Below are 18,752 nucleotides of genomic sequence, written 5' to 3' on the forward strand. Positions count from 1 at the left end.
CATAAAGCTTAATGAATATAAATCAACTCAATTCTGACAAGTTTACATTACAGTCATTTGGACACTTTTGGCCTAAACATCAATTTGCGGTTCATGTTGCTCAAGGACACTCGGGGAGGTTCATTTATTTATTTATTTTCTTGATATAATACTTTTTGATTTAACACTTTTCAATTCTATTTCAATTCAATTTCCCCACTTGCGGGACAAATAAAGGAATTCTGATTCTGATTCTGATTAAAAGCAGTTACAAAGTGCTGTACACACATTAAACAGCAAAACAATGAAAGAGTCACAAGAAAAAGCAAGTTTTACCCCGACAATTACAAATATAAATATAAAGACAACAGAATGAATAAAACAAACCAAAATCAAACATCAAGATAAAAACATCCACATCAGGGGTTAAAAGCAGCTTTATTCAAGTGTGTTTTGGGGGGTGATATAAAATGAGGCACCAGTTCAGCCCTCTGATCTCCTCAGGCAAGGAAAGTCTGGGGCCTCGTGGACAGAAGGAGCTCAAGTTTTAAACCTCAAACCTTGTGATCAATGACTGACCAGCTCAGGCTGACCAACTGACCACCTGTGCTTTGTGATGCAAAATGTATGAATCTGTTTTGTCAATAAAGTGTCACATTTTATTGTTTTTAATGTTCTATTATCTGTCATCACAGATTTAATGACTGTGGACTCTCAGAGAGTCACTGTGAAGTCGTGGCCTCAGCTCTGAAGTCCAACCCCTCCCATCTGACAGAGCTGGACCTGAGTGAAAACCAGCTGCAGGATTCAGGAGTGAAGCTTCTCTCTGCTGGACTGGAGAGTCCAAACTGTCGACTGGAGACTCTGGGGTCAGTTCACGTGTTTCTGTGTATCTATAGAATTACATTAATTTGCATTTTTTCGCTCTCTCTCTTTTGCTCGACCAGACATTCTCTACACACAGCACACACGTGTGGTTGTTTATCACAACAAGGAAACTAGCTTTACTTGAGAAAGGCTGCAGGCAGCGAGACAGAAGACTGCTGAAAAGGTAGAAAGTGAAATGTTACTTCAGAGCGTGGAGGACGAGACGACTCTGGCTGTTCTGACTGAACAATCAGTGGTCTGCAGTGTGTTAACTCCACCTTTTAGCATGGGATCAGTGTGCATCAGTGAAGCTAAAAGTGTTCATAGCTGTTTCAGACAGCCAAAGGTGGAGCGAAGAGCTGCTGGAGGCTCAACAATGGTTTAAATATGGAGGTAACTTCTCACATGTTCTCTCCTGGAAGACATTCGTAGTGTTTCACTCAGTTCATATTTCAAAGTGACAGAAATAGTTGTGTAACAAATGAAAAAAGAGCTGAGAGAGAAGTTCAAACCTGGGCTCTATCTCACCTCCACTCAGCTCACCAATCACAGAGTGAGGAAGGTGTTAATGTTTGATTGTCAGTTTTGTAAAGTGACAGAAATTGTTGGACACAGACCCCCTAATCTGACATCAGAAAGGTGATCTAAACTCTGATTCAACACACTGCACACACACTGAATGTGTGAAGCTCTGAAGACAAACTTTAATAACAATGAAAATATTACACTGCTGATGAATTATGTGTGACACAATTATTTCACACATACTGTTGTTGTTCTCACATGTTTAAATCCATATTAATATTTATTTTAAACCGTGGTTAATACTTTGAAAACATTATTCCAAACTGTTTAAATCTTAGTTTTCATGTCATCAGTTCTGAAGGGGATTTGACCACATAGATTCTGTCCTGATTCACACTGAGCATCTTGTTCTGCTTCATATTAAAACATATCTAATATATTATCAAAAATTCAACACTGTTTTATTCTCTATCAACCTCTTCATCATTGATTTGCACTTTTCCTTCTTGCTTCTGAAAATAAAAACACAAACGTTGTGTTTTCTTCTCCACACAAACATGTGTTTGTTCAAAACATTTATGATGATATGTGACGTCTGTACTGACTGAAAAACTTCAACTCAGGATGACTTTTATCTTAAAGCTCCTGTTGGTGAGATAGTTGATTTTTGAGTCTCGTTCCCAACCCGTCAAATACTGACACTTTGGGATGGCGGCCGACCCGACCTACAATCCCAAAGCGTCAGTATTTGACGAGTTGGGAACGAGACTCAAATTCAACTATCTTAATAACAGGAGCTTTAAATAGTAGAATCAAATGTTAAATCAGTTTCTGTGGGGTTTTATTTGGCTGCACAACATGAGTTTGTATAGATGGAGCCTCTGGTGGAGCTGCAGAGTTTAAGAGGTGACATCACTACATCTTTATCGAAGCAGCAGCACGTTGTCATTAATATTAATGAGAGCTCTGTTTCACTTTGTGTATTTGACAGTGTTGAACCTGCAACCTGTTGGGTTCAGGTGTTTGGAGTTTCATTTTCTAAACGTCTACATTCTGAACCTTCTTCAGCTCTGAACAGATTATTAAACACTGAATGATTTCAAGCAGGAACATTGTCTTTTAAAGTTACATCATTTATTCTTTATTCAGATTGTGGAACTGCAGTTTGTCAGAGATCAGCTGTGCTTCTCTGGCCTCAGCTCTGAAGTCCAACCCCTCCCATCTGAGAGAGCTGGAGCTGGGTGGAAACAAGCTGCAGGATTCAGGAGTGAAGCTTCTCTCTGCTGGACTGGAGAGTCCGAACTGTCGACTGGAGACTCTGAGGTCAGTTCATGTGTTTCTGTGTATCTATAAAATTTAATTAATTTGCATTTTTTCGCTCTCTCTCTTTTGCTCGACCACACATTCTCTACACACAGCACACACGTGTGGTTGTTTATCACAACAAGGAAACTAGCTTTACTTGAGAAAGGCTGCAGGCAGCGAGACAGAAGACTGCTGAAAAGGTAGAAAGTGAAATGTTACTTCAGAGCGTGGAGGACGAGACGACTCTGGCTGTTCTGACTGACTAATCAGTGGTCTGCAGTGTGTTAACTCCACCTTTTAGCATGGGATCAGTGTGCATCAGTGAAGCTAAAAGTGTTCATAGCTGTTTCAGACAGCCAAAGGTGGAGCGAAGAGCTGCTGGAGGCTCAACAATGGTTTAAATATGGAGGTAACTTCTCACATGTTCTCTCCTGGAAGACATTCGTAGTGTTTCACTCAGTTCATATTTCAAAGTGACAGCACAATAGTTGTGTCACAAATGAAAAAAGAGCTGAGAGAGAAGTTCAAACCTGGGCTCTATCTCACCTCCACTCAGCTCACCAATCACAGAGTGAGGAAGGTGTTAATGTTTGTTTGTCAGTTTTGTAAAGTGACAGAAATTGTTGGACACAGACCCCCTAATCTGACATCAGAAAGGTGATCTAGACTCTGATTCAACACACTGCACACACACTGAATGTGTGAAACTCTGAAGACAAACTTTAATAACAATGAAAATATTACACTGCTGATGAATTATGTGTGACACAATTATACGTCTACATTCTGAACCTTCTTCAGCTCTGAACAGATTATTAAACACTGAATGATTTCAAGCAGGAACATTGTCTTTTAAAGTTACATCATTTATTCTTTATTCAGATTGTGGAACTGCAGTTTGTCAGAGATCAGCTGTGCTTCTCTGGCCCCAGCTCTGAAGTCCAACCCCTCCCATCTGAGAGAGCTGGAGCTGAGTCACAACAAGCTGCAGGATTCAGGAGTGAAGCTTCTCTCTGCTGGACTGGAGAGTCCGAACTGTCGACTGGAGACTCTGAGGTCAGACACCATTTTTTACTTCTGTGCTCAGATTAATATGATGTGAAAGTTGTGTTGACACTAAACTGCAGACATCTGATATTATACTGAGCCACACTATCTTAATGCTAACATCTGTTTTCTTCTTCTGTGGTTTAGTCCATTGACTGTGGCAGAGCTGCACATGTAAAACCTTCATATAACAATATGAATAATTCACTCTGAACATCCTCAACTATTGATTTTCATCTTAGATTCCAAATTGTGTTTTTTAAAATGTTTTTTAAAGTGATGAGAAAAATACATACTACAATGAAAAGTTAAATAATCTCTATTTTAACTATCAGACAACAACAAATTGTCTTTTTACAACATTTTAATGAAGCTTTGTGATGTTTATACTGACTGAATATTTAAATTGTGAAGTTATATCATTTATTCTTTATTCAGATTGGAGAAGTGCAGTTTGTCAGAGATCAGCTGTGCTTCTCTGGCCTCAGCTCTGAAGTCCAACCCCTCCCATCTGAGAGAGCTGGACCTGAGAGGAAACAACCTGCAGGATTCAGACGTGAAGCTGCTGTCTGAACTTGTGGAGAGTCCAGACTGTAGACTGGAGACTCTGAGGTCAGTAGAGAGTTGGAGTCAGTCCATGCTGGTTTCAGCAGTATTGTAATAAACACAGTCAGTATCAGAGTAAAGATCCAGCATTTCCTGCTTTCCTCAGTGAAGCTGTGAGAGGAGAACGGTGACAGGACAGAAAGAGATAGAGGGGGAACAGTCAGCCAGTCAGATGAGCCAGAAGCTTGTTGTGATCATGTGTTGGAGTTGAAGTGAAGACGACTGTTGTTGTTGTGTTCATGTCTTCAGGAAGTAAAGCTGGTTCACAGTTGACAGCATCACAGGATGTGTAGAGACAGCGGTCCTCATCCATCAAACTGTTGTAGCATCAAATCTTTGTTCTCTCATTTCAACACTAAAAAACTGATCAGTCCATATTTGTCACAGCTCGCAGGTCTGTGAGCTTCACTCCAACACGTTAACATGAGAGCTGAAAGGAAGCTGGCTACGCTACACAGCCGCACCACTTGTGGTCTGAACAGGACTGAAGTCCTGCTGGTCTTTATATCACTGACTGACAGCTGATGGAGGGAGTCTCTGTAAACTACTGTCTCTCTGCTTCTCTCATCAGGAGGTGATCTTTGTCAGAGTGAGTGATGAGAAAGGTGGAGGTTTTGAGAGGATCAGCTGTGTCCTGATGATCCAGAGAAGTTGGAGCAGCACCATCAGCTGGTGGGTGGAGAGGCTCTGACTGGGCGGAGAGGAGAGCTTTATCCAGCAGTGACTGACAGACCAATCACAACACGTGGAGATGACTGTCAGTGCTGCAGTGTGAACTGCGATCCCTGTGTTCCTCTGGATGTGACAGAGTGTCATCAGTGTATCTGGACTGCTCTGCTGCTGTTCTGTCCTTTTACACAGTCTCTGCAGACACACTGACACTCCTCCACTCCTTCTGCTCCACACTCAGACACCTCCTCCACCTGGAACCTGGACCTGGACCAGAGTCTGGATTCAGGTTTTCTGTTTTTTGATTCACTCAGATACCCTGAACACAAAGTGACTCTGCAGTGTCAACAGAGCTGAGATCCCTACACACCTGCCATACACCATCGGCAAGTAACAGGACATTATTCAAGATTCAAGATTCAAAGATTTATTCGTCACATGCAATTGTACAAGTACAGCAGCAGTGAAATGAAATTGCAACAACTCCGTTTACTGTGCAAAAAAATAGTGCAGCCAGAAAATAAAACTGAAAAGAGAATAAAATAAAAGACTTAAATTTAAATAGAAAAAATAAAATAAAATAATATAAATATATATATACATATTATAAACAAAAAGACAAAAAGTATTTAAAGAAAGAACCGTGTGCCAAGTAGCAGGGTGTGTATGCATGTGTGTGATATATGGTGTGTGCTGAGTGTGTGTTATGTTGGTTTATAAGAGTTTATTGTCTGAATGGCCTGAGGGAATATGCTCCTCCTCAGATGCTTAGTCCTGGCCATGACACTGCGTAGGCGCTTGCCAGAAGGCAGCTTCACAAACAGTTCATAGTTGGGGTGGTGAATGTCCGTCATGATCCTGGTCGCTCTGGACCTGCACCGCCTGGCGTAAATGTCCTGAAGGCAGGGCAATGCAGTTCTAGTGATGCGCTCAGCACATCAGATCACTCTATGGAGAGATACCTATACCTAGTCCTAACAGTGATTAAGAAAAATATAAGAGCTCTGCTATTAGTGTATTGTGTTTATCAGATGTCTAATAATTGTCGTCATTCACATGTTGTAGCCAATTTTGATGTGTGAATATGTTATGTTGTGTATGTTTTTGGTGAGTCATGTAAATAGCAGTGTTGCTCGTCCACCTGCGCACCAGGGGGCATAGACAGGGAATCACGGTGGTAATGTAGTCTATATAGGGGAGGCACTGGTGAACAGGTGGAGGGGAATTCGGATCACGGAGGCCACACAGTTTTTTCAACCGTTCGTTTGTGTGTGTGTTTGTCCGAGATGCTTTCTGTTATATCATAACGTTAGTCTTTTTGGTTTTCTTTCATATTTACAAGTTGGTTTCAGTTCAGTCATTCAGCACAGCCCGTTTTCTGTAAATATTTTTTCTCTGCCTAAAAGATTAGATTGCCACTACAACATATACATATGTATACACAAACATGTTATTATATCTTACAATTTAAATCTGTATCTTTTAGAAAAATAATGACAGCCTTGTAACATTCCCTCATTTTGTCACTCATCCTTAAAATCCCTTCCAAACTCCATCTCCGCCCTACTTCATATATCCTACTATGTAATTCATTGCGCTCTACATCATATTTGCTACATTTCATAACATGTTCAACATTTTCAGAAACCTTACAAACATCACACTTATCCAACACACACTTTGCCATTAAATAAAGACTTGATTTTAATCCTGTGTGTCTTAGTCTTGAAATAATCACTTCCTCTCTTCTGCACTTTCCTTTAAAATCCTTCATGTTAACCGATTTCTGAATGTTGTAGTAGTCCCAGCAATCATTTATCACCTTAGTTGCAGGTTGTTCCTCTCCAAATTGAACCAGTGACCTTCTGGTAAGAAGACGCTGGTTCTACCCCTGAGCCACAGTCGCCTGTTGGTGTCAGGGGGCAGTGTAGCCAATAGTTCGAAAGAGAGACGACCACAGGACAAGAGGAAGAAGTTTTAAAAGTTGGTGAGAAGTTTTTAACATCTGTATGATGTTACTTCACCCTGGCACAGAGACAAACACTACAGAACAGCTGAGAGGAGATTGGACGGGAATTAAACGCGTGCAAGGCCTCAGAGTGGCGCCCTCTAGTGGTTGTATTACTTAACATCCATACCAACGTGAAGGGCATGTGTGGACAGCGACTGTTATATCATTTGAAATTGACAAGTCTTTTTTCATATGTAAAGGGAGAATAAATAAGCTTTGAGTAGTTTTGTTATTTGATCCAATGAATGTGCACATTTTTGCACATAAAAGGCAAAAATACAATATTGTTCATCCGTTGTGTAAATCTACAGTCATTTAAAGTGTACACAGGTTAAACTAGTGTGAACTAGTGTAAAGTCTGTGGTTCTCTCTGTTTTTCTGTGTCACCTGCTCACTGTTCAATGACACAATTGTTGTTCATTCACTTTATCCTGAATCTTGGAGGTTGATGTCAGAATGCTGAAGTCTGCACTTTAAGGATCTTTCTCATCAATGCTGGATCATATTTCTGTGTACTTGTTCTTTTTTCCTGCCTTTCTTATACTAAGTGTCACGGTCCTGTCATTTTTGTTTCTCTGGTTTTTGGATTGTTCAGCTTTCGTTCAATGACGCTTGCTTTTTTTCCTTATCCTCCCTGCCTCCCTTGTGTTTCTGTGTTTGGGTCCTCACCTTTTCTCAAACTGTGACACTAAGTCTCACTGACATAAATGTGGTGGATCAAATGTTTCAAGTGTAACGGGACTTTCAGACAGAATGGGTCAGTGGCACCGCTGTGCTCCGAAACACATTATTTCACGTTATGAAAGAAAAACACATCTGTTGTCAGGCTGGAGGCTACTACATTTTTTTAAAGGAGTTTCTGATCTTAAGACATAGAAGAAATTTTTCCACATTTTTAGAAGCGAATAATCCGTCAAATCACACGTGAACATAAAAATCCTCCAAGTCAGAAATAAGTGGTGTTCACTGGACAGTGACGATGTTCAAATGATCTCATTAAAGGCATAATTAGAAGTTGGTCGTTAAATATTTCATTGGTATAAATACAATTTAAAGAGAGAAAGTGTGAGGTGTTAAAAGCAGCTGATTCAGGTTTCAGGAAGCAGGGAAATCAGCAGGATAGATGAGGCAACAGCGCCCTCTTATGTTCATACAATAAGATGAGAGGTGACTCGTGTGTCTAACAGCAGCCTCTTTAAAGGAATAGTTCACTCTAGAACTAAATTCAGCCATTATCGACTCACCCTCATACTGATGAGATCTCCGGTGTAGTTTCTTATTCCTCAAAGTGCAGCTGGAGACCCGCGGGGGTACCGTCCGGCAACAATAATCCATATAACGAGCGTCAATTGTGCCCGAGACGAAAAGATCCATAAAACTACACAAAAACTTTGTAATATTCCTCCATACTGCTTGTCCGCTGCAATCCAAGTGTCCTGAAGTGGCGACATCCAGAGTTTACTCGAAACAACGTCATTTAGTACATTTTTCTAGCCTAAACAGTCACTATGCTATATCTGCCTGGAGGCACGCTCCGCGTTCACGCGAGTCTCCCTCACAGCGTTTGCACTACGGAAGCCGCGCCAGACAAGATGAACGAGACTCGCGATAGATACACACCGGTGTGTTGCTCGGTCGCTTTTCGTAATTTTGTTTTAGAGTGAACTATTCCTTTAAATCAATAGTATCTCTGCAGACTTGGAGGCTGCAGATTCAGACCCGCAGTTTTTGCGACAGTGCCACCTACTGGGAGGAGTATGTGCCTGCAGTACCGGAGGCTGCAGTTTCAGGACATTTCGGCGACAGCGCCACCTATCGAACTGGATGACAGCAAAATACTACTTCCTGTCTAACTATGGTATTAAAGGTTTATTCCACCCAAATGCTAAAATAATTGTGATTCATGATATTATACCAATATCATCAAAATATCTAACTATAATATTGAAGGTTTATTCCACCCAAATGCCAAAATAATTGTTTTATTATTAAAGGTTGATTCCACCCAAATGCCAAAATAATTGTGTTTTATTATTAAAGGTTTATTCCACCCAAATGCCAAAATAATTGTGTTTTATTATTAAAGGTTTATTCCACCCAAATGCCAAAATGACCCACATTTCTGGGACTGCAGTTCTAGGCCTCTTATGTTTTTGTGACTGCACACAACTTTTGTGAACATCCTTTTTATTAAACAAACAAAAGTTTTGATGCATCCCTCACACTTTATCGTCAAATATCAAATCAGTGAGGCCAAAATTTGAAAAATGAACATCATGCTGTATTGAAGAAGGCTTTAAAGTAGCGATTGAGACCATAAACACATTTTGAAAAAGTTTACTGAAGTTATAAATCAAGTGAAAAAGTCAAAGTCGCTGTTTCTGTGCCCCCACTTTTAATGCTAATGAGCTCCGTCTGTCAACGCCTGCCTTGCCTGCTACACGCCCCTCTCAGGGAGAGGATGCCGCTTACGCTAGCGGTAGCATGCACTAATGTTTACGGTGGATGTATCGCTATGGCTCGCCGAGATGCTGTCGCTCAACTGGTTGTATAAGCTTAATAAGCCAACACTCAGGAATTTGTGTGTTGTCCAACATTACATGAGAGACTCCCCACTCCCCAACACAACCACCCAGCTCCCATCCCCCACTGACCTACAACAGGTAACATCTAAAAACAGCTAGCGAAAGCTGTGTTTGTCTCCAACACAGTCTCCAAACTCTTGGACACTGTCCGCATAGTATCCGTCTCCAGTCTGCACGTTTCCAGACTTTTCACTGTGACAACCAAGCTCCCTCGTAATATTATTAACATTAAACTCGCTTCAAACGCCATTGCATAGCGGACTGAAGCGGAGCTAACTAGTTAGCCAATTTCAAGCTGACTTCACCATACTCGTAGGCAACTGTAAATACTATCAAAGCGTGGCGACACTTACCTGTGGCTCGGGTGCAGCTGCTGGGTCCCGTGTGGTTGGGACTGATCCTTTTATGAGGGTCAGTGTCGGGGCAAAGCCAGCTTTGTACTGACCCTCGTTACTGAAGCAGTCCGATGTGAAGTGGTTAGCACACACAAACAAACTTACAGGAACCGTAGCCGGCACGTTGTCGTTAAAAATGAAACGCAACCACTGTCTCTTCTGTTCTTCTGTAGCTGGGACAGAATAAAGGGACTTATGTTGATTTTTACAACCAACAACAATTTGCGTGTCGAGCTCTGAGCGACGACATTGCGAAACACTGCTATCTTACCGCTGGACACACCGAACTTCACCTCGGGGATGAACGCCCCCCTCTCGGGTATCTCCGGGGAGAGGGGGAAGTGTTTTCGCGCAGAGGAGGCCGGCCTATGCAAATCACTCCTGTCATTACGTAACGAAAGGAGCTGAATCTGAACAGCCTGTAGGAGCCCCGTTTTACCAGTGGGTGGGCAGCAGAGACCATGCAGGACTCGTTTGCTTTCCTCATTCTGGGAGTTGGTAGGCTCAGGGAGGACCAGTTTATATATGTAGAGACCAGAGAAAACCTGTTTTTCATAATATGGGACCTTTAAGGCACATTAATTAACATAACTACCTCTTAATTAAGGTATTAATATTGTCAAATAGTTGATAAAGGATTTGGGTTAAAAAATTACATTCTTACCTCTGATGATAAAGCTGACCTGTGAGGGTTAGGGTTAGGGTTGACCATGCAGATCACAATCAGCTGTGCAGCTCATTTGTTTGCTTGCCTTCATATTGTCTGACCTGCTTTGTGATTTTAAAGGAATTTGGGGCAGGATTTGTGAAAAAATAAACATGCATTTTAAGTTTTTTAATGCCAATGGGTGATGAAGCGTTCAAAACCAAAAAGAATGAGCCCACCCACGTATCTCTCCATTGCCTTGAACAGGCTGTGTGCTGCATAGTGTACTGCAATTCGTGGTCCGAATTTCCCGCGCAGTCTTGCGGGCGTGACGTCAGATGATGCTGAATGTGCGTCCTCGACGGCTTTCAACTTGGATTCTGCTACGGCCAGCAAACGACCCACCACCACACATAGTCCACTAAAAAGTCATACTAAGAAGAAAACAAAGGTTTTATCAGCAACATGTCGTGAGTTGAATCGAAATTATGGCCAAAGCTCATATAAAAATTTCTTTTGCATTTCTATGAAAAATGTGTCACACCAAAAGACATCCGGAAGTGGGACTTTTGTCAGAGTGCCAACAAAATCTGATTTATTGAAAACATAAAAATGATAACTCACCTCAGAAACCTGTCATGGTCTGGTATTAATAGTACTGAACAACCTTGCTGAAGAAGGACCTCTCATTCCCAAGGATGTCAAAACAGTTGCCCGTTGAAATATCCCAAAATAGTGTCACACCATATGATTTTGATTTGTGTGACAAAATCTTTTTGATCAGAACTGACTCAAAACATTATGCTTGGACTTTGAAAAGAGTAAGCTCACAAATAGACATCTGTATTATTTTTCTGTATTGTTTTGAGAATTTTTGCATTTATTTTTCTTAGTTTTATTCAAGTTCTTACTTTGAGAAACAAGTGCCGGACAGTCACACCATATGAGTTTTGTTTGGTTGAAAATTCTGAAAAAATGAGTGATGAACTGTTTTAATGTTGAGTATGTTCACATAAAGCATAATCTTCTGCACAATATTGAGAAGGTTTTTGACAAATATATTTTATATTTATACATGTTTGACACTGAAGACAGCAAAACTGCCATGTCACGTCACACACCCATGTGGCATTTGCATTTGCAAAGTCGCCCCAGCACTGCAGCAGCTCAGCCATGGATGTATTATATTATATATATATTTATATATGTATATGTATATATGTATATATATATATATATATGTGTGTGTGTGTATGTGTATGTGTATGTATATATATATAATTATTATTATTATTATTATTATTATTATTATTATAATATTTCATTATCTATGTCTTATAATAGAAAAGTAATAATAATAATAATAATATATATTATTATTATTATTATTATTATTATTATTATTATTATTATATTATATTATATTATCTATGTCTTATAATAGATCCATGAGCTCAGCCAATGGTAGACTGTTGCTGAGACAAAAAAAACACATAGCAACGGTCATTTAGCCAATTAGCGTCGTCAAATTTGATAAGCTCGGGGCGCTGTCGTTTAAGTATCCTAGCAACCAGAAACAAGTGTGGGAAATCGAGATGGCGGCGTCAAGTAGACAACAAGAAGACACAGGGCTTCAGCTACCCATAAACTCTGTAAAGTCTCTCTTGCTAAACCCTTTCGAAAGGACAAGTTTAGGGGGAAACTTCGTATTAAAGAACTTGGACCTGAGAAGCCTGGTCTGAGTTTAACACAGCAGACACACGAGAAAGGTAAAGTGTACCAGAGGAGCTTCTCTCTGAATTGGTACGACAGGAAGGCTTGGCTAACTGGATGTAGTTTTGCAAAAGCAGTATTCTGCTTCCCGTGTTTACTTCTTAAAATGCCGGGGACAGATACTACATGGACTGTAACAGGAGTTAGAGACCTAAAACTTTTATCAGAGCGGATTAAAAAACATGAATGCTCGAAGCGAAGGTACACATGAACAACGCAGTCAAGCTAGCCATGCTAGGCAGGACTAGCACAGCTGCTAGCTGGATGAAGGACACAGGATTGCGGTGAGAAAACACAATGAAGAGGTGGACATGAACAGACATTTTATCGAAGATCACTGATTGTGTGAAATTCTGTGGAGCTTGTGAGCTGGCATTGCGAGGCCATGATGAGACAGCATCCTCCGACAACCCCGGCGTTTTTCGGAGATTAGTCGATCTTGCGGCGTCGCTGGACTGTGTGTTAGAGGAGCACCTGAAGACCGCCACTGTCTTTAAAAGGCACCTCAAAGACGGTTCAGAACCAACTTCTGGACTGTCATACTCACACTTGACTCTTACTGGATGAGTGCTTATGAAACTTTAAACCAGTCAGACCAGCTGGGCGGCCTCGACCTTGACGTGAAACTCCCGCTGTAAACTGTAAAGTGATTGTCTTTCCAGTGAACTACAGAATGACGGAGGACATTTAAGAAGAGGATGTCTGTGTGGTCAGGTGTCCTGTGTACCTGGTGGTCCTGACCTTTCTGTGGACTTCTAACAGAGGAGGTGAGTGAGGCGTTCACAGCCCATCTGATCTTCTTCCAGTCTAAACTTAGATCACAGATGTGTTTAAACTTAGTACAGGAGTCATTTTCTTTCACCAGGAAATATAATGAATTCAGATATACCTATAATAAAAACTGTTGAATCAATCCACCTAAAAACACAAAGAAACTACACATTCTCTCTCTAGTTTTGGTGTTCGTGTCACAGTTTTAGATGTTTTTTAATGTCTTATTAAACTTAAGCTGCCATCTCATTATAATAGGAGAGAACTCAGTTTCATTTGTTGTAGATAAGCTGTAAAATGACCTTCACCTGAACTATACTGGGTGATGGAGTTAAGAGTGATCATGTTTATTTAACAACACACACACACACACACACACACACACACACACACACACACACACACACACACACACACACACACACACAGCAGAGATCAACATATGGTCTACTGTAAATGCTGAGGGGAGGAGACACAATGACTGTGTGATCCAGATACATGAGAACAGGGAGGGGACTCTCAAAGTGAAACTAAACTGAGCTCAGACTCCATTTTGAGTCGACAGCAGATGGAGCAGAAAACTGAACGCTGTGTCAGGGTGAGTGTTAATCCAACATTTGAATTATTTTACTGTCAAAGTCTCGAAGTCATTCTCTCCCTGAGGACTGTAGAGGAAAGACACGCTGGAATAAAGTCAACAGTTTGATGAATTAGATTCAGAGACAGATTGTGTCTCACTTCCTGTTCTCTCAGTGTTGTGTTACTCTTGAACAAGGTTGGGTTTATGTCTGTTGAGTTGGCATATGTGACGATTAGTGGTGGGCGGATCGATCCAAATATCGATACCAACGTTGGTATTGATATTGATCAATACCAGTGTAATGAGTTCGATACTTTAGTTTCAGTCTCTCTCCTGTATACACTGCTGCAGTTTCATCAAAGAGCCGCCCTGTCTGTCTGTCTATGTCTGTGTAAGTGCTGCTCCTGTTGTGTCGCAGCACGGAGCACACTCTGCTCCTCCTCCTCCTCACACTCTGTTCCTCCTCCTCCCTCTTGTGATTTGACGTTGTACCGTCACATGACTCAGGCAAACACACAAGCAAGCAGGCTCAGCCAGCAGCAGCAGCACACACACACACACACACACACACACAACGAGTGAGTGCAACGAAGGCAGAAATATAATTTAATTATTGTGTTGTAGTTTCTGAACACTATAAAATAATTTGTTTAAATTTGTTCTCGAGTGATAATTGTGTGCACTTTGTTTATTTAAGAAACAAATCCAGACATGACAATGTATGGGTAAACATTGTTTTGTTACTGTTCTATTGTTTCTGAACAAAAACTTTTATTATGATAATAAAGTATTTTCTATTTACCTCTAAACTTTACCCACATTCTGTCCTGGGTTTTAACTAATTAATAATCCAAAGGAAAAATCACTAAAACACAAAAAAAGTCATGAAAATTCATTCAGATTTAGCAATTTGATGATGCATCCACCTTAATTATTAAAAAGTATCGGTATCCGCGATACTGGCCCTGTATTTATGTGGTGTGCCTCAGGGCAGCTGCCTCGGACCGTTACTGTTCACTGTGTTTATTAATGATCTTGCTTGGGCTACTGAAAGAGCAGAAATTGTGTTTTATGCCGATGATTCAACCTTGTATTATGCTGTGCCTTCATACAGTGAGTTGAATGATGTCCTTAATAAGGAACTGCAAATTCTACATGACTGGATTTCTTGTAATAAGTTAGTCCTTAATGTTCTTAAAACAAAAAGTATTTTAATAGGTTCAAGACATAAGTTATCTGGTAGACCAAGGTTGGATTTAAAGTTAAATAATGTAACTGTGGAACAAGTAGAGACTGTTAAACTTCTGGGTGTAATGTTGGATTCCAGGCTTTCCTTTAGTAATCACATTAATCAAATTATCTTAAAAATGGGAAGAGCTGTTGGTATCTCCAGGAAATGTGCTTCCTTTGTTGCTCGACCCCTAATGTGTCAGATTGTGCAGAGTTTGGTGTTGTGCCACCTAGATTATTGTTCTGTGGTCTGGGCATCTGCTGCCAAAACTGAGCTCAAAAAGCTGCAGATTGCCCAAAATAAGGTTGGTATTGGGCTGCTCTACCCGATCAAATGTTAACCGCATGCATGATTCCCTCTCATGGCTGATGGTAGATAACAGGTTAGCATCAAGCACTGCTGCAATGTTTCAGTCAGTCTTGATCAGTAAAGCGCCTGACTTTTTATTTACTCAAATTGTTTTTAGAAACACTGTGCACAATTATAGCACTAGAGGGTCCAGCAATGGTCAGCTGGAAGTGCCTCACCCGAGAACTAAGGCCTTATCACAATCTTTTATCTATAGAGCAATAACTCTGTGGAATAATTTGCCTCACTACCTATGTTGTACTGAAAGTAAACAGGTATTTAAAAAGAAATTGAAATCCTATCTTATACGAGCTGTACATGAGTATGAGTGGCTCCATTTCGCTGTCTAAGAAAAACTCTGTTTAAGATTTGCAGAAATCTTCAAATGTTTGTTTTAACTTTTTAACATTAGGTATATTATGATAGATTGTATTTGTAAATGTATGATATGTTGAGTATGTGACGTTCTTGTGTATATTCTGTGTTGTTCCTTGTGGACCCCAGGAAGACTAGCTGGTTACTAAGGTACCAGCTAATGGGGATCCTTAATAAACAATAAACAATCCAACATTTGTATTATTTTACTGTCAAAGTCTCGAAGTCATTCTCTCTCTGAGGACTGTAGAGGAAAGACATGTTGGAATAAAGTCAACAGTTTGATGAATTAGATTCAGAGACAGATTGTGTCTCACTTCCTGATTCTCTGTTACTCTTGAACAGGGTTGGGTTTATGTCTGTTGAGTTGGCATATGTTACGATTAGTGGTGGGCGGATCGATCCAAATATCGATACTAATGTTGGTATTGATATTGATCAATACCAGTGTAATGATATCGATACTTTAGTTTCAGTCTCTCTCCTGTATACACTGCTGCAGTTTCATCAAAGAGCTGCCCTGTCTGTCTGTCTGTCTGTGTCTGTAAGTGCTGCTCCTGTTGTGTCGCAGCACGGAGCACACTCTGCTCCTCCTCCTCCTCACACTCTGTTCCTCCTCCTCCCTCTTGTGATTTGACGTTGTACCGTCACATGACTCAGGAAAACGCACAAGCAAGCAGGCTCAGCCAGCAGCAGCAGCACACACACACACACACACACACACACACACACACACACACACACACACACACAACGAGTGAGTGCAACGAAGGCAGAAATATTATTTAATTATTGTGTTGTAGTTTCTGAACACTATAAAATAATTTGTTTTAATTTGTTCTCGAGTGATAATTGTGTGTTCTTTCTTTGAAAAGAGAAAGGGGGGGCCTCTTAATTGTGCTCTCTGGTGGGGAAACCTTTTGAATCACGATGTTACGATGGTCAGGGATTAGTAGTCCAGGCTGTCAGCCATCGGTGATGGACGATCGCATCGTTCATCGGCCCAACCCCACTCTTGAACAAACTCTTTTCCTCATTCTTGTGATTTGAGCTCACCGTCAGTGTAACTGTTTTACCTCTCAGACTGACTGAAGTCCAGAAGATGGCCTCCTGGAGACGTGGTGTGGAAGAAGAGGAGGACAGAGCAGAGTCTCCAGTACCCAGCTGTCTGTCTATGAGGAGTGACCGGACCAAAGATCCTCTTTTATTCTTCAGTAATGGACCTGGACCTTCAGACACACAGTAAGAGAACCACTACTAATATATATGACTCATTTTCAGCTGCTTCTGCCAACGTTTATTTTGTGTTTATCTAATAAAATTTCTGTTTAAATGTAGTTGCTGAGTAAAACTTGTGACACAAAGAAGTCATCCGTGCCGTCTTCCTCTGAAGAGAACTGATACAAACTTTTAACCTCCTAATTATCAACAGCAGCAGCAGTTTGTGTATTTAGAGCTTCCTAAATGACTTTGTCTTCAGATCACTTATCAAAGATTCATGTGATATAAATAAAAACATGTTGTTGCAGAGTTCAGTTCTACGGACAGAGAGCAGAGCTTCCAGTATCCAGCTGTCTGTCTATGAGGAGTGACCAGTCCAAAGATCTTCCTTTATTCTTCAGTAATGGACCTGGACCCTCACACACACAGTAAGAGACCTGCTACTAACTTATTCATGTGACTCATGTTCAGCTACTTTTGTTGATTTTGTGTTTATGTATTAAAATGCTCTTCAAGCTTCCTCAACCCAATGGCCAGAATAAATGTTGGCTTGTATCTTTCTGCAGAACCACGGGCAGGTTAAAACTTTGTTGATGTTGCAACTTTAAATTGCTTTAGGTCCAATCTTCAAGTGTTCACTTCTCACAGCGCTGTGCTTATGCTCTGGTTAAGTTTAGGCACAAAAATAATCTGGTGAGGATTAGTAAACATCATGTTTTGGCTTGAAATACCTGAATACAGTAAAGTATATCGTATCGTATGTCATCATATGGTGATATGACACGTTCTGTAAGATGTCAGTATGGTATGTAGCCTATTACATGTACAAATTTGGACGTATTCGTAGTTTGCAGAAATGTTAACTGCTAACATTTTGTCCTGGTGGCACCCTAGTTGGCTGTCATCAGAGAATTTATCAAAGATTCATGTGATATAAATAAAAACATGTTGTTGCAGAGTTCAGTTCAACAGACAGAGAGCAGAGTCTCCAGTACCCAGCTGTCTGTCTATGAGGAGTGACCAGTCCAAAGATCTTCCTTTATTCTTCAGAAATGAACCTGGACCCTCACACACACAGTAAGAGAACCACTACTAATATATATGACTCATTTTCAGCTGCTTCTGCCAACGTTTATTTTGTGTTTATCTATTAAAATTTCTACTAAAATATAATTGCTAAGTAAAATTTGTGACACAAAAAGAAATGAGTCACAATCTTCCTCTGAGTATCTGACAGCTGTCAGTCACGTAAAAGCTGTAATCTAAACTAAGAGAACTGATACAAACTTTTAAATCTCCTAATTATCAACAGCAGCAGCAGTTTGTGTATTTAGAGCTTCCTAAATGACTTTGTCTTCAGATCACTTATCAAAGATTCATGTGATATTAATAAAAACATGTTGTTTGCAGAGTTCAGTTCTACGGACAGAGAGCAGAGTCTCCAGTACCCAGCTGTCTGTCTATAAGGAGTGACCGGTCCAAAGATCTTCCTTTATTCTTCAGTAATGGACCTGGACCCTCACACACACAGTAAGAGACCTGCTACTAACTTATTCATGTGACTCATGTTCACTTACTTTTGTTGATTTTGTGTTTATGTATTAAAATGCACTTCAACCTTCCTCAACCCAATGGCCAGAATAAATGTTGGCCTGTATCTTTCTGCAGAACCACGGGCAGGTTAAAACTTTGTTGATGTTGCAACTTTAAATTGCTTTAGGTCCAATCTTCAAGTGTTCACTTCTCACAGCGCTGTGCTTATGCTCTGGTTAAGTTTAGGCACCAAAATAACCTGGTGAGGATTAGTAAACATCATGT

General features: G+C 40.5%; 1 protein-coding gene across 1 annotated transcript in view; it reads left to right on the forward strand.

The window, feature by feature from the left end:
• Positions 1-18,752, forward strand: part of LOC141017701 (uncharacterized) — a 49,852-nt gene that overhangs the window by 6,110 nt on the left and 24,990 nt on the right. Inside the window, exons 3-13 of the mRNA XM_073492434.1 lie at positions 675-848; positions 2,521-2,694; positions 3,559-3,732; positions 4,162-4,339; positions 4,901-4,979; positions 5,240-5,287; positions 13,735-13,777; positions 16,797-16,955; positions 17,243-17,362; positions 17,892-18,011; positions 18,345-18,464. Coding sequence (XP_073348535.1) covers positions 675-848; positions 2,521-2,694; positions 3,559-3,732; positions 4,162-4,339; positions 4,901-4,979; positions 5,240-5,287; positions 13,735-13,777; positions 16,797-16,955; positions 17,243-17,362; positions 17,892-18,011; positions 18,345-18,464 — 1,389 coding nt within the window. The remainder of the gene's footprint in view (positions 1-674; positions 849-2,520; positions 2,695-3,558; positions 3,733-4,161; positions 4,340-4,900; positions 4,980-5,239; positions 5,288-13,734; positions 13,778-16,796; positions 16,956-17,242; positions 17,363-17,891; positions 18,012-18,344; positions 18,465-18,752) is intronic.

This window comes from Pagrus major, chromosome 22 (genome assembly GCF_040436345.1).
Source record: "Pagrus major chromosome 22, Pma_NU_1.0".
In the NCBI taxonomy this organism is placed as follows: domain Eukaryota; kingdom Metazoa; phylum Chordata; class Actinopteri; order Spariformes; family Sparidae; genus Pagrus; species Pagrus major.